The 16,391-nt window shown below is 41.3% G+C and overlaps 2 protein-coding genes across 2 annotated transcripts in view; one reads left to right on the forward strand and one right to left on the reverse strand.

Annotated features, from left to right (window-relative positions):
- The first annotated feature begins 595 nt into the window (after positions 1-595).
- Positions 596-15,312, forward strand: PMCH (pro-melanin concentrating hormone). Its single transcript, XM_068276943.1, has 3 exons — positions 596-844; positions 4,352-4,541; positions 15,136-15,312. The coding sequence occupies exons 1-3, from the start codon at positions 596-598 to the stop codon at positions 15,183-15,185; spliced, it is 489 nt and encodes a 162-aa protein (XP_068133044.1). The 3' UTR covers positions 15,186-15,312.
- The window catches only part of PARPBP (PARP1 binding protein), a 34,496-nt gene continuing 33,365 nt past the window's right edge, over positions 15,261-16,391 (reverse strand). Inside the window, exon 9 of the mRNA XM_068276944.1 lies at positions 15,261-15,691. Within this exon, the coding sequence (XP_068133045.1) occupies positions 15,429-15,691 (263 nt within the window). The 3' untranslated portion in view covers positions 15,261-15,428. The remainder of the gene's footprint in view (positions 15,692-16,391) is intronic.

The following is a 16,391-nucleotide window of genomic DNA, read 5'->3' on the forward strand; positions in this document are numbered from 1 at the left end:
AATAATGCAAGAAATTCTGAATAAAAAGCATAAACCATGGAACACTAGACAATAGAAGAGGGCTTATATGGAAAGCTAAGACACTAAAAATGAATGTCATTTTCTAAAGTATTTGAAGGTTTTTCGTCTGAGCGGATGGATTAGTCAAAGCTGCTTCAAGAAAATGACCTTCACAGAAGGAGGTTCGGAAAAAATGAACTCACTTTCTAAAGACTGGTCCAAGCAATTATAAACCAGACGCTTCAAGTGCACAACCTTGATAGGAATTGTATGATAACGAAAATATTTTACACTATTTGATGGACAGTATCCTGCTGCTCTGTTGGGGGAAATGTTTTTGTAGCACTAAATTAGTAATGCACTTAGCAGGATAAAGTTTGGAACAGTATATATTCAAGTACTTCCTTAGGAAAGCTATTCAGAAACACAATAGGTTGTTTGAATAGCTTGCCCCAGCAGCCTTCAGATGAGGTGAGCACTAAGTCTTTGTGAAATAAATATTAATTATTCTGTAAAACATATAAAAGGGACAAGCACTCTCATAATATGGCATTACCAAAAAGACACTTACACCTGCCAGGCAGCTAGACATACAATGGTAAGAATGACTAACTTAGGGTATCATCTGATAATATCTTTATCCATTCTATCCCAGGGCTTCCTGTTTTCATTTTCAAAGTCCATCCGCAAGTCAGAGAATGATGATGTTTTACTTGACACAATTGCGCTAAGAAAAGCGCTGCGGAATGGAGACACGATAGACAAATCTGTAGCTGGGGAAGCAGACCATTACACAATGGACGACAGCTCAAATTTAAATGAGGAAGAAGAAAGAAGCATAAAGGTAAGAGGCAAAAGAAAACCTTGTATGTTTATATATTACGAACCAATGTATGCAGGATAACACCGGCTTAAAGCACACCTGAAGTGACATGTGACATGATAAACATAGGTATATAAAGTACTAGCTCTACTAAGAAATTGTCTGAAGTATCTTTATGTTTTCCAGTACAGTAAGTGTTTAAAAAAAAAGTTGTTATCTATGCAAATTAACTTGTCCAACAGCTTGTGAAATGCAGTCCATTTCCTGAAAAGTAAATAGTAGCCAAACCAAATATCTGCATGAGAAGCGGCTTCTGATAAGGTTTTGGTGCTGAAAAGTTTAAAGAGTCATTACTTCTATGTGTTTTTCATTCAGCAAAGAAGATTTGTCACAGCTGCCATTTAGAATCCAGTCTTAAAAGACAACTGAAGCGAGGAGAATATGAAGGCTGCCATATTTATTTCCTTTTAAACAATGCCAGTTGCCTGGCAGCCCTGCTGATCTGTTTGTCTGTGGTAGCGTCTGAATCACACCAAAAACAAGCATGCAGACAATCTTGTCAGATCTGACAATACAGTTGGGTTGAATGTAGGGAAAAGGCAATTTTGATTCTTGAGTTGAGTTTCTTCTGATTTTTTTCTGTATTATTTGGTGTCTCCTGTTTTATGGATTGGGCAACTATCCATTTTAGGGGCAGCTGTGGTGTGGTGGTTGTAGGAGCTGAGGCGTAGCTAGGTTTTTCAGCGCCTGGGGACAAATACAGTTTTTGCGCCACCTGGGCTCTCCTGTGGTGCATAGGTAGCCTATTACGGGTGAGTATATTTTTTTGCCAAAACTATAAGCAATAAGTGGATGGTGAACTAACTCAGTAATGAATCTGTGGGGCCAAATGACATATGTGGAGCATTGGATCATGGGCAAAAAAAAAAATAAGTGCACTGAAAGTAGGTACTTTATCAATGATGAGGAAAGGAGGGCTGCTGGGAGGCGGAAGGTAAATAAGGAGTTGGCAGAGAGCAGGTTAGAGCAGGGGAGAAGATCTGCAGCTTCTTTATTCTTTCTAAGGTGCTGCAGCGATTGGGTGGCATTGGGGAATGGTGCGGTCCGATCCAGCACCCCCCAGATGCTGTGCCCGGGGACAGATGTTCCTCCTTGCCCACTCTTAACTACGCCTCTGTGCGGGAGCTGTCATGTCTGTCCTAGTGCCTTTTGACAAACATGTTATAAATAATATATGATCTTTTAAGCCAAAGTATGAAATTATAATATCATTAAAAGATATTGGTTCAAATAGGAAAACTATGATGCAAACTGAACTCCAGACAAAGGAGTGTTTCAATGAAGCCCTTAATGACATCTGGAAAGGGATGGAAAAATGGCTGAGAGCTCAACAAAGAAGAAATCTGACAATATTGTGTGAACCACCTGACCTGTTGCATGTTTGTTCAGGGTCTATAACTAAAAAGTATTAGAGGCAGAGGATCAGTATGATAGCCAGGCAACTGGTATTGCTTAAAAGGAAATATATATGGCAGCCTCAATATACCTCTCACTTCAGTTGTCTTTTAAAATGAAGTCCTTAAAGGGAACATCCGAGCACTTTAAAAATAAAAATCCACTTACCTGGGGCTTTCCGCAGCCCCCTGCATCCATCCTGTGCCCTCGCCCCAGCTCCGGTGGCTCCTGATACTCTTCGGTGGAGATGCCGACCTCGCCAGGTCGGCTTCTCCTGCGCTCCAACATGCGGCCTACTGGTCACGCTGACTTCATCCAAACTGTACTGAGCAATACAGGCAGGATGATGTCAGTGCAATTCTGAGAGCCGCTCGCGCAGGCGCAGAGAACATCTTGCGCCGGAGGGGACCCCAGGCCACCGGCGGTGAGCGGAGCTGTGGCAAAGGCACAGGACGGCTGGCAGGGGCTGGAGGAAGCCCCAGGTAAGTGAATTTTTTTTTTCATAGGGCTCGGATGTGTCCTTTAAACTTAAAATAACAATATGAGACTCAGTTCTATGTTCATTTTAACTTTAGTAAAACACATTCCACTAATAATCTCATAAGTTTATTTTACTTCAGGTTTGCTTTAATCACTGATGGAGGATAATGAGGAATGATCTATGTAATGTAAGGATGGTCACACACAATCTCAGACATTTATTTGTAAAACAAAGTTTTGACAGCCTACATTATGCCTTCACTAATATTTGGGGGGCCGCACTCAGCTACGGGGACATCAGACCAGCGAGAGAAGCCTCAATAGGATTCTGAGGCTTCCCGCTCTTTAGGTAAGTATACCATTTTGTACCCGAGCTTTGGCTCGGGCACACTTTCAATGAGAACTCAATGTTTACAGGTTTGACAATTATAAATGTAGTTTTTTTTTGTTTTTTTTTAATTATGTCTTAAAATTCTGTAAAATTCAGCATCTGATGCCTCTTTTTCACAGGCAGCACTTGCTAGCACTCGGCACGGGCAGTGAACAGACGGCCTCTCCTCATGGTGTTGCATCTAAGTATGGCGGTTGCCATCCTCAAATGCGACATGAGACTTTATTTACGGCCAGTAAACATCACAGTTTGTCAAAAGTAACACTGAGGTTGTTACCAAATGCTGCCATTGGGCATGTAATTGCAGCTGAATAGCATTTGTGGCTTGCAGCCGAGACATTGAACTGACTGACAAACGAGCAGTTTAACCGCTTATGGAAAAGAGGCCTTATAGAACAGGAGGTAGGACAGAGAGAGATCACATTCTGCGTACCTAGACAAAAATATAAAGGACAGGCTAACTTTACTTAAAAACAAACCTGAACTGAAGATAAACTTCTGAGATAATTGTATGTGTAGTAGTAATGTTAAATAGAACTTTCCTAGACTCTCATTCTTATTTTCAATTTAAGGGGATAAAGACTGAAGTGCGAAGAGCAGCCATGTCAGTGTGACATAAAATCTAGTTCATTCAGCTTCAACACAAAAAACAGACCTTTTGAATTTTTCAGCAATATCTTATTCAGATTTAAGTGTTTTGGTCTGTAATTACTTTTCAGGAAAACTACCACTGCAATTTCACTTCTCTGACTGCACAAATAAAGCAGCAGTTTATTAACCCCTGCAATAAAAAAAGTCCACATTCTTAGAAGGAATGGTACTATAACTACTCTTGTTTATCTCATTTCACATGTCAGTTCAGGTATTCTCCTATTCACTTGAATGAGAATCGCAGCAAAATTGCAGTAAAATAGTTTGTGCCAATTTTGCTGGAATTTTACCATGATTCTCAGTGACTGAGAGAGCGTTTTCAACATGCAAAACACTGGCAAAAAAACACTTCTAGTGGGTTTGAGCCCTTAGTGGCTTCCATTTTGAGGCGGTCAGTGCAAATCTGCATGTTAGTATTTTTTTACACATCCTCAATCTCAGCCATTGAACACTGTAGTTCAAATACACATGAAAAAAGAAGCCGCATGCGTGGAATGCAAAAAGTACGAATATTACCCATTATTATGCTGAATTATTTTTTGCCTTTCCAGAGTCCTGGATCTCGAAACAGCTACTTCAGCCCAGATATGATTCCTGGAGTGAAACAAATGGCATTTACACCACTTAAGAATTTTGCCCGGCAGGCAGACACTGGAGATGAAACTGTTGAACTGATACATGAAAGGCGGGATATCGGAGAAGAGGAAAATAAGTTTCCAATAGGTAGACGGGATTTTGACAGTAAGTATTTATTAGGAATTCAAGATAATGTGAGAAGTTTATGACAGAAAAGTAATGCTCATAGGCTTCTGACATTTGTTTGCTTACAGTTTACATTCATTTTGACATTAGTTAATGTCGAGACTTCATTAATCAGCTCAAGTCCAAATGTTCTTGTTCTCCTGCATAGGTACTCATTTGCAGAATTCTTTTCTCTGCGTTGGAATTGAAGGGCTCAGTCACACTATGTGCAGGACAATGCAGTACACTACCAAATGTATTGTACAGTCTGCAAGGAAATCAGACATTGAATAGAAGGGTCCTTTCACACTTAGGCCCATATGCAATTCAATTTTTCACCTGACTTTTCTCCTAGTGAATATTTTGAAACTTGTCAATAAAATGACTTTCAAACCACCAGCCAGCAAAAAAATGCTCAAAATAATTGTGATAGTACTTTTTACCTACTTGTTGATACTTTTTCCATTGCAAAGTGCTAACATTTTATTTTAAATGGAAGATGAACATTTTTCTTGTAGGAGAATACTCAGGTGAAAAAGTGAATTGCATATAGGCCCTACACTGTTAAGTCGCGCCGCACAAATGTGTTGTATGCCGATGAAGAAGCAATGAAAGTCCTATAGGGCAGTGTTTCTCAAACCTGTTCTTGTGACTCCCCAACTGTGCATGTTTTGCAGGCAGCCTCACCTATGCACAGGTGGGGTAATTAGTGTCTCAGCTAGGTTGATTCCATGTAAATGAGACACTAATTACCCAGCTGTGCATAGGTGAGGCTGCCTGCAAAACACGCACCTTTGGGGAGGCATGAGCACAGGTTTGAGAAACACTGCCCTATAGGACTATTACATTAATCAAGGTGTGTCAGGATAATGCAAAGGATACTCTTGCGTTACGCGCATTTACAGTGGCAGTAAGGCATACTTTCATTGTACCTTTAGATTGTAAGCTTGCAAGGGCAAGGCTCTCTCAACCTTTTGTGTCTTGGAACTTACTACCAATTATTCTACTAATTACTTATTACAAACTCTGTATTTTGTACCATTGTCTGTATTATTATGTACCCATTTGCTTCTTACTTTGTACAGCGCCACAGAATACGTTGGTGCTTTATAAATCAACAGTAATTGTACTGTATGCCTCACTCATTGTATGGTTGCACCGCACCATTACCATGAGGTGAAACGTTTCGGGAATGTTGTGGTGCGATCGAAGAACAACCGCATTGCAACAGAATGTTTCAAGCGTGAAAGGGGCCAAAAGCAAAGCCTGACATTCCCACTTTATTGCACGAAGCATTATTACACAGACGTGCAGTGTGCCGCATTCAACGTAGTTGAATGAAATCAGTGCTGTACTGGACAGCAATGAAAAACGTACGCATGTTCATATGAATGCCGGGCGATGCCAATAGTAACAATACCGATGTGCCAGTTCCAGATTATCGGATTTGTGATGGTAGTGCCATAGTCCATTTTGTGGAGATAAACAGATCAGATCCTAACGGCGGTGAACAGAGCCTACGTTCATCAATAGGACCCTTTCGGCACGTTCCGTTAAACAGATCGCAAGTTTGGGGAGGCGTCAATAAATCCAGAGCGACAGACGCGTCGCATTGACTGTGTGCTCAGGGGAGAGTCACGGGTGAAAAACTGATGCCTCTTAAAAGCCCCGTCTACACGGGGAGAGGTTGTAGCGATCCGGCGGCTCGATTAGCCGCCAGATCCCCTCTTCCGCGTGCCCGCCGCATTCGATTCCCCGCTCGTCCCCGCTTATCTCCCGCACGATTCCCTGCCATTGTCCCCTCGCGGGGATCGAGCAGGGAATCAGCGGTGCGGAGATCCGTCCTGTCGGATCTTATCAATCGAGCCGCAGCAGCGGCTCGATTGATAAGGAGCATCGCGGCCGCATCTACTCGTGTAGATGCGGCTAAAAACTGATGTGCTCCACGGATCAGTATTTCAAGTCAGGTGCGTACACATGCACAATTTCCCTCAATTTTCATTGCCTGTCAGTAGTGAAATTGATCCTGTGGATGACACAGCAGGCCCTGAACAGTTGAATAAAAATCCCATAATGCCTGGTTAATTAAGCAACCTTGGCAGATATCAGGTTACACCCGTAAAAAAGCTAGATTTACATCTGAAATGGCTCCAATCAGATGTGGCTGAGAACAGTCTAGCGTGTGTACCAAGCAGGGTGCATGCAGACATCCAGTTTTGATTGGCCAATGTTATTACCTGCAAATAGATGTAAGTGCTTACCTATACAATATATTCATAGTATTCAAAATACATTGAGCCTCATACTACATAGAAGTGGTAAACCAGGCCAATAAAAATTGGATGTATATACCAGGTGTTATGAGGAACAAATTTGATGACACAAAACATTGAACTTAAGTTTTCAGGATTCTTATTTTTACCTTTGTTATCGTAGTTTCAGTGGCAGAAACATTCTTTACATTTATCAATAGTAGGATATTAGTATGAAGCCCCCCCCAATGATGATTTGCAATGGCAGTGATATAATTTGCTCTTCTTCCAAAAGATCAACTAACTTTTCTGCTCAACAGACAGAGGGAAGAAAAATAACAGTGACTAAAATATTATCTATCTCTCTCTCTCTCTCTATTTAAGTTATTTACAGAAAAGGGTGCTCTTAAAGCCTTATATACAACTACGGGGACTGTTACCTGAGGGAATCATAACTCAATGTCGAAGGACTCCACACACATACACGCTACAGTCTACAGCTACAGTTTAATCCAGTCCGTTTACATAGCGTAAAGGGTACCTGAAGCTATTTTAATGATACAATTAAGCACATAGCAGCACCGGAAGACACAGAAAACCACGCCAACTCCCCCCCCCCCCCCCCCAAAAAAAAAGACAGCACAAAAAGCACAGCATGAGTTTTTTTTTTTGTTTTCATCACATTAACAAAAAAATATTGGAATTGCCGGTAGTGTAAAAGAGGCCTCCAAAGGATCAGGGAAGCCTTTGAACCATCAAAATCCTTGCACAGTCTGCCTGCTTTCCCCAGGTTACGGGTTCACCTTAACTCTTATCCTAAAAGATCTCTGATACTAAGCTTCCAGGCTACTTTACTGGAAGAGTTGCACTTCTGTGATGATCATGTTCCCAAAACCATTGTGCTAATTTTAGGGCTATTTGGCAGTAAGAGTAAGGAGAGCTTCAGGTATGCAGACATTTACTGTAAGTAGGTGGCCATTAAACTATTATAATATAAAAAAAAGGGGAGGGGGGGGAACATACATATACTCCCATAAAACAATACCACAGTCTTATGCTTTGCATTATTATAGGACTCCTCTATGGCCCTACCACCGTCAGAGTGCAGACTGGGATGACACAACCGTATAAAATGGCAAAAACAAACCCCATTTAAGACAGATGTTTAAGACAGCTTCCAGAGCTGTGCTAAACCATGTGTAAAAGAAATGAAAGGCAGCACAGTTGTGCCATTTTCCATACTGTAACCGTTTGCTACCAAATGGAATACAAGGCAAAGCTGGTCAAAACATCTACAAAACAATGGCCGAGGTCCTACTTATCCTACCATTAAAAAAAAAAAAAAGTGCATCTGCATAAAACATTTAATGCAACTGCTCAGTAACAGAAAAAAGAATGTGAAAATAAACTATATTAGATTTGCCTTACACTAATTGTAAGCGCTGAGTGCAAGAAATGATTTTGTAGAAATTGCTGCAGTTTCTCAATTTGTACACCATCATTCAGAAAGTTTTATGCACACTATTAAGATAAAATGTATAATATGGATTTCCTGCATTATATAGGTTTGCATGGGTGCCCAATTGTGCATAAACCATACCACTCACAGGCTTCAAATATACTAAAAATTTCATATTTTATACATATCAGCTGTGTGGTGTAGGAGTGTGCACTCCATCCAGCATTGCACGATTGGGCCAATCACATTGGATCAATCAAATCGCATGATTGAACCAATAACATTGCACTATTGGTCCAATTCTGCAATTTGATTGGTCTGATTGGACTCTGTGACAGACTGTGCCAAGTTGGTGGATCCTACCATTAACATCCTAAAGTTAGCCACACACGATACAATAAATTGATCCAATTTTACAGCAATTCAATCAAAACAATCTGTAGCACAGTAAAATGAGAAAAAAAATCCTTTTTTGAGAAAAAGCAATTTTTTTCAGAGTTTTTTCAACTTGTAACCTCAGTCACTAGTCATGGTCATGTCTAGAACTCATGGAGAAGCAGGTGATGACATGCAAGTCTCTAATTTGCTAGTCATGATCATGTGCACAGGATGTGCGATCACTGCAAATCTATCAGCTGATCAAACAAATGATATATTTCTCCATGAGTTCTCCTAGACATGACCATCACTACCAGCCACCAAGTGTGCCAAGTTTGGGAACTCTGGCTTTAATACTGTGAGAAGGCTTTTTTTTTTTTAAACCCCAAAATGTAACTATATTTTTTAGATTGAGCCCATGACTATATGACCCAAGTTTGCAGCGTTTAGCTCCAGCGCTGTATGAGTGGCAAGATTTAAAAAAAAAATCCAATGAAATTCTATGGAGAAAAGTGGGGTCTTCAGTTGGCCATCACAGGTTGGACATGTTAATACGCCCCCCGGTCAGTTGGGCGAAGGGTGAGCCGAATGATGGCTCAACCTGCTGCTGCATCACTGGGCGACATTAACTCTCCTGGCGGTCTAATTAATTTCGCCAGGAGGGAGCGCAGCAGTTTTTTTTTTTGTTTTAAATCATGTAGCGAGCCCAGGGCTCGCTACATGATAGCCGCTGCTCAGCGGCATCCCCCCGCTTCGATCGCCTTCGGCGATCTCCGATCAGGAAATCCCGCCATGGCGACGGGGCGGGATGACGTCACCGACGTCATTGGAAGTCCCAATCCACCCCTCAGCGCTGCCTGGCACTGATTGGCCAAGCAGCGCACGGGGTCTGGGGGGGGGGCAATCGCGGCGCGATGCATATCGGCGATCGAGCGCAGGGCGGCGGCGATCGGTGTGCTGACGCAGCTAGCAAAGTGCTAGCTGCGTGCAGCAAAAAAAAAAAAGTAAGCAAATCGGCCCAGCCCAGGGGTTACCGCCAGGAAGGTTAAATACTACTATCCCCCCCGTGTCATAGCAACTCGGAGGAAGAAATAATTTATGATCCGTACTATAGCATTGCACCCAGATGACCTGCTTTGATCCCAGGGACTTGGAGGGTGGGATTATTAACATAGCACAAGCGACCTAGACCAAAAGCCGAAGAATGCAAAGTTTGTATGGCACGACAGGTCAGGATGAGGCATGTACGGGACAGAAGAACATACAGGGAGTGCAGAATTATTAGGCAAGTTGTATTTTTGAGAAATAATTTTATTATTGAACAACAACCATGTTCTCAATGAACCCAAAAAACTCAATATCAAAGCTGAATATTTTTGAAAGTAGTTTTTAGTTTGTTTTTAGTTTTAGCTATTTTAGGGGGATATCTGTGTGTGCAGGTGACTATTACTGTGCATAATTATTAGGCAACTTAAAAAACAAATATATACCCACTTCAATTATTTTTACCAGTGAAACCAATATAACATCTCAACATTCACAAATATTCATTTCTGACATTCAAAAACAAATCAGTGACCAATATAGCCACCTTTCTTTGCAAGGACACTTAAAAGCCTGACATCCATGAATTCTGTCAGTGTTTTGATCTGTTCACCATCAACACTGCGTGCAGCAGCAACTACAGCCTCCCAGACACTGTTCAGAGAGGTGTACCGTTTTCCCTCCTTGTAAATCTCCCATTTTATGATGGACCACAGGTTCGCAATGGGGTTCAGATCTGGTGAACAAGGAGGCCATGTCATTAGTTTTTCTTCTTTTATACCCTTTCTTGCCAGCCACGCTGTGGAGTACTTGGACGCGTGTGATGGAGCATTGTCCTGCATGAAAATCATGTTTTTCTTAAAGGATGGAGACTTCTTCCTGTACCACTGCTTGAAGAAGGTGTCTTCCAGAAACTGGCAGTAGGACTGGGAGTTGAGCTTGACTCCATCCTCAACCCGAAAAGGCCCCACAAGCTCATCTTTGATGATACCAGCCCAAACCAGTACTCCACCTCCACCTTGCTGGCGTCTTGAGTCGGACTGGAGCTCTCTGCCCTTTACCAATCCAGCCACGGGCCCATCAAGACTCACTCATTTCATCAGTCCATAAAACCTTAGAAAAATCAGTCTTGAGATATTTCTTGGCCCAGTCTTGACGTTTCAGCTTGTGTGTCTTGTTCAGTGGTGGTCGTCTTTCAGCCTTTCTTACCTTGGCCATGTCTCTGAGTATTGCACACCTTGTGCTTTTGGGCACTCCAGTGATGTTGCAGCTCTGAAATATGGCCAAACTGGTGGCAAGTGGCATCTTGGCAGCTGCACGCTTGACTTTTCTCAGTTCATGGGCAGTTATTTTGCGCCTTGGTTTTTCCACACGCTTCTTGCAACCCTGTTGACTATTTTGAATGAAACGCTTGATTGTTCGATGATCACGCTTCAGAAGCTTTGCAATTTTATGAGTGCTGCATTCCTCTGCAAGATATCTCACTATTTTTGACTTTTCTAAGCCTGTCAAGTCCTTCTTTTTGACCCATTTTGCCAAAGGAAAGGAAGTTGCCTAATAATTATGCACACCTGATATAGGGTGTTGTCATTAGACCACACCCCTTCTCATTACAGAGATGCACATCACCTAATATGCTTAATTGGTAGTAGGCTTTCAAGCCTATACAGCTTGGAGTAAGAAAACATGCTTAAAGAGGATGATGTGGTCAAAATACTTATTTGCCTAATAATTCTGCACTCCCTGTACATATAGTGAACAGCTTGGAAATTATTATTAGAGACACATAGTTGATACTGGAAGCATTTCAAATTGCAGAATGCTTAGAAGAAAAAGAAAAAAATGATTGGTCTTTAAAATGCACCTTAGATGTCAATGGGCCTTATGCACATAAAGGCAAAATATCGCCGCACACAGGCAGTTCATGGCAGTATTACATAAGTCAATGCCCGTAGAGTAATGCTACGTACACACATGCGACAACGATCGTTCATTGTAAACGACGAACGAACTTTTAATTGATGAAAGAACGACCTGAGTAAAGTTAGTTTTAAATTGTGTGTAACGATCTGATCGTTAGAACGAACGTTACATCACGTAAAGCAACTATTGCGCTTGCGCATAAAAATGAGAAGTTTCATGGAGAAATAGCGTCCAGATGACCAAGCCTCCTCCTTGGTCTGCGTCCATGGAACCCAGCAGTGTGCAGTGTCCGTGGGATTTTCTGCCTTGAGACATTGCCACCAGCAGAGCCCAGATTCACTATGATGGCCTTGGTGGTGATCCTTGGATTCTTTTTAACCTCTCTTACTATCTTCCTGGCCAGCACAGGTTTCACTTTTGTCTTCCGACCACATCCTCTGAGATTTTCCACAGTGCGGAACACCTAGTATTTTTTTTTTTTTAAAGATTCTTTATTTAGAATTTTCAAAGAAGGAACAAATCAATAATTACAGAATAACAGGTATAAAAATATAACCCATCTAAATGTCACATTGTTTACAGGATAGAGTGCTAGTAAAGAGTTAACATAGGGACCCCACAGTGGGTCCCCGTTTGAAACCAGTGTTATAACAATGGAGGGAAAAACCCGAGTACTAACCTTAAGACAAAAAGGCCTATGGCTCATACGAAAAATATACATAAATATGGAAAAAGAACATGTTCCACTATCTCCTTTGATTAAGTGTAAACACATAGCTGCCCCTATGTGTAAGAAGGTCCGACCCCAGCCCATCTCAAAAGAGCAAAGTCCGAGGTGGAGGTGGGAGCCCCGGGGCCCATAGGGAACTTGCACCCAGCGAACCCGTCTCCACCCCCCTATAAATGGGGGTCCAGAGAGTATTCAGAGAGAGCAGTAGAAACAATAGCACTCAGTCGGAGGGGTGTGTTTATGAGAAAAAACAAAAAAAGAGAAAATAAGACACTACAGAGTCAACAAAAAGAAAGGGGAAGAAGAAATATAGGAAAGAAAAAGAGGGGAGAAAAAAAAAAAAAAAGGGAAGAGAAAGAGAAGCGATCCAGACAAAGCACCCAGGGCCTTCAGGAGGGAAAGGGAATGTCCCCTCCCCTCCTTGGGAGGTGAGCAAAATAGATCTAAAGAGGAGTCAACACCATTCCATAAAGAGATAAAGACGCTGAGTCAACGTCAGGGAGACCAAAAATTGTTAAGCCAGGCTAGGGGTCATTAGGTTTTTATATAGATCAGTTTCTTCAAACTCCCACCATGGTGTCCAGGTGCGGTTAAATTGTTCAAGTCTATCATGAAGGGAATGTGTAAGGTCCTCCATATTTGGTGGATTGAATCTCTCTTAACCATTCTGCGATGGGGGGAGCCTGAGCCGACTTTCAGTGACGTGCAATAACAAGTCTAGCAGCATTAATTAGATGTTTTGAAAGGGATTTTTTATATTTGCCCAATCTTCTCGGAGTGTTATGCAGCAGGTAGTATGAGGGGTCATCTGATGCCTCCACGTCTGTGATTTTAGTAATAATAGACTTCACAGCATTCCAAAAGGGCACAATGACTGGGCAGCTCCAGAAAATATGGAGCATAGTTCCCTTGTGTGCAGAGCAGCGCCAACATAAGGGGCTAGAGTTAGGGAACATCTTGTGAAGTCTATCAGGAGTATGGAACCATTGTGTTAACATCTTGTACCCAGATTCTTGAATGCGCGCCGATATGGAAGATTTCTGGGACAGTATTAAAATCTTTTGCCACTGGGGGTCAGTAAAGGTCTTACCTAGGGTGGATTCCCATTTAGAACGACCTAGTATTTTTTTAATAATACTTTGCACTGTAGCCACTGGAACTTGAAAACATTTAGAAATGGCCTTGTAGTCCTTTCCTGACTTGTGAGCATCCACAGGTCCTCAATGATCTCTTTTGTCTTAGCCATGACTGTCCACAAACAAACTGCAGAGAGCTGCTGCTTTCCACCTGTTGAGTTGATGAAAATGGTGGTTCCTAATTAATCAGGGTAATTAGGATGCTTTAGAACAGGCTTTCTCAACAAGGGTTCCCTGGAACCCCAGGGTTCTTTGAGTACTTTGCAGGGGTTCCTTGGCATTTTTCCCAAAGGGTTGGTGGAAGTATGGTAGAGAGCATGCTAGAATAGGGAATACTGTAAAAAGAAGCAGTAAATTGGGTGTCAGAATAATGAGCACATCATTATGTCTCTTTATTCTAGTGCTTTTGAAGGGCACTGTAATAGGGGTAATGGCATAAACAGCCACACTAGCTTTTAAAGACCATGCAGGGGGTTCCTTGAGATAAAAAAAAAGGACTTGCAGGGATTCCTTGAGATCAAACACGCATTTGCAGGGTTCCTCCAGGGTAAAAAGGTTGAGAAAGGCTGCTTTAGAACAACTTGGACCATTTGGAATGGTATAGAACTTTGGATTTTCCCACAGACTGACAGTTTGTGAAGGGTATGAATAATTTTGGACTAGCCACTTTTTGCTCATATGTAAATAAAAGTGGATTCCTCCCTACCCCCACCCCCCATAATGCCTCATGTACATGGTCTTATCTTTTGGGAGAGACCTGTCATTTACTGTAAAAAAAAAAAAAAATAAATAAATTACTTGCTGGTAGAATAAAAAAAAAGTAACCAGGTCAAAATTTGCCAGGGGTATGAATAATTATGGGCAGCACGGTCTGCAATATAACTTGAAACACGTGAACTGCATGGAGATTCTCTATGACATTCACATTCTTTCAATTTTCACTGTCATTTATTATACATTTGCATGCAGCTTGGAACTGAGAAAGTCAAATTCACTTAATGCCAATGTTGATTGACCAAGTTTCTAAGATGCATACGAGTTTCATGCAAGTAACTAAACATCTCTATGGGCTGGGTTACACTGAATCAGTTGCTATCAGCTCAGCCCGAATGTTTACCGTAGTTATACAGACCAGCAGGTCTGTTTCTCTCTCATCTGCTCTCTAGCTTGTATAAGAAATAGTTTATTTCAGTAACAGAGCTGCAGGAGTTTCCCAGACCAGGCAAACCTAACCCATAACAAAACCATGTAGACACTTTGCATATTGTGACCCTGCGCCGCCGCCCCCCCCCCCTTCCCCCAGCAAGGTAGTGGGTGTGTCAGACTATTCCTTGGTGAAACTCAAGCTAGCTGAATTGCGATCTGAGAGCAAAGTTCTATTTGGCTGAAGCGGATAAGACGAGGACAGCCATATCGAAGAGGTGGTAGGATTATTGCCATTCCCAAATGTGTATGTATATAAAATGTAACATTATAAACAAGATAACTTTAATTAATGTGACCAATAACTCTTGTACCAAAAACAAACAGAATTAATTGGGCACTTGCCTGTTTGGAGTACCATTTTTTTTAATGCAGACTTAGATCTTTATTTAGGCGACCGCATCTGTTCGTGCAATGTTGCACAAGAAATTGAAAATAGCTGAAGAGTTGACTAATGTGTTCTCTTTAGTGCTCAGGTGTATGCTTGGAAGAGTCTACCGACCATGCTGGCAGATATGACAGTACCATACAAGAATGACAAGAAGACATCATTCCCCCACTTCTCTCTGGACTGAATGGACAGATAACCGCACATTTCATGTACATTTATTTAATGTAAATAAAGCAGTGACTTGTGCAATGTAAACTGGACCAGTTTCTAAAATCACAGTATGATAAAAGATGCAACAAATAAATAAAACAACAATTTTAGCAGAACTAGTAGTAAACATAACTAGGTATTATATACAAATTTAAAATAGTTTACAAACGGAAGAAACTTGTTAATTTGGCTTGTCCTACAATTAGCTTATTTTTAGCTGTGCCTTTACTGCTACTTTTACTAGAAGTTGCCTTTTCCTTCGTGGTCTTCTTCTGAGGTGGTTCATCAATGTTCTCCTGTTCTTCACTCGTGTCCGCCTGTTTTCTCTTTGAGGTTTTTCGCATTGGCTCTTTCTTGGATTTTTCTTTGATATTGGAATTTCCTGACTGTATGATTAATGAAGGTTTTTGTTTGCTTACATCATCTGTAGTGAGATAAGATAAGCAATTTGGTGAGAGAATAAAATAAACTCTGTAAACTCAAAGCTACCATTATGGTTTATGCATACATACATAATATGAGGAGGGGGGGGGAAAAGGAAAAAAAAAAATCGCCTAAATCAGCTTCCGTGTGCATTTTCGGCACAGAAAAAAAAACGGTATTTCAAATGAGAACTCATATCAATGGGCTAGGTCACACATGAATTGCAGATCATCAAAACGCTAGCGGTTTTTGGAGCCGATTTCAGAGCAATTCTAGACATGTTTAGAGAGGTTTTCTAAACATGCCTAGCATTTTTGGGTGAATTTTTTTGCGTAGCAGATTACAAATACTGTTACAGTAAAAGCGGCTACTGAACAGCTAATGTAACAAAAATGCCTGGAAAACCGCTCTGATGTAGCGTTTTCCACAGCGCTTTGCCCTTTTCCCATTGAGAAAGCCTATTTCCACTTCAGGTTCCAGGGTTTTTACCCCATAATGCCTGGTACACAGTGAGATTTTCTGGCAGATTTACTGCCAGATCAATGGTTTCCAACATGTACGATCTGATTTCTGAACTATTTCCCATTTACGTCTATTGATCAAAAATCAGATCAGACATTTTGGAAATAATCGATCTGACAGTAAAACAAAACACAAAAAAACAACAACAAAAAAAACTTTTTTTTCCCCCCTCAACTTTG

This window comes from Hyperolius riggenbachi, chromosome 3, assembly GCF_040937935.1.
Source record: "Hyperolius riggenbachi isolate aHypRig1 chromosome 3, aHypRig1.pri, whole genome shotgun sequence".
NCBI lineage: Eukaryota > Metazoa > Chordata > Amphibia > Anura > Hyperoliidae > Hyperolius > Hyperolius riggenbachi.

Excerpts from the sequence above, each read along its gene's own strand:
- PMCH (XM_068276943.1), top strand. The coding sequence starts at position 596 with ATGGTAAGAATGACTAACTTAGGGTATCATCTGATAATATCTTTATCC. Across the intron at positions 845-4,351 it reads AAGAAGAAAGAAGCATAAAG|AGTCCTGGATCTCGAAACAG; the intron begins GTAAGAGGCAAA and ends TTGCCTTTCCAG. Across the intron at positions 4,542-15,135 it reads AGGTAGACGGGATTTTGACA|TGCTCAGGTGTATGCTTGGA; the intron begins GTAAGTATTTAT and ends TGTTCTCTTTAG.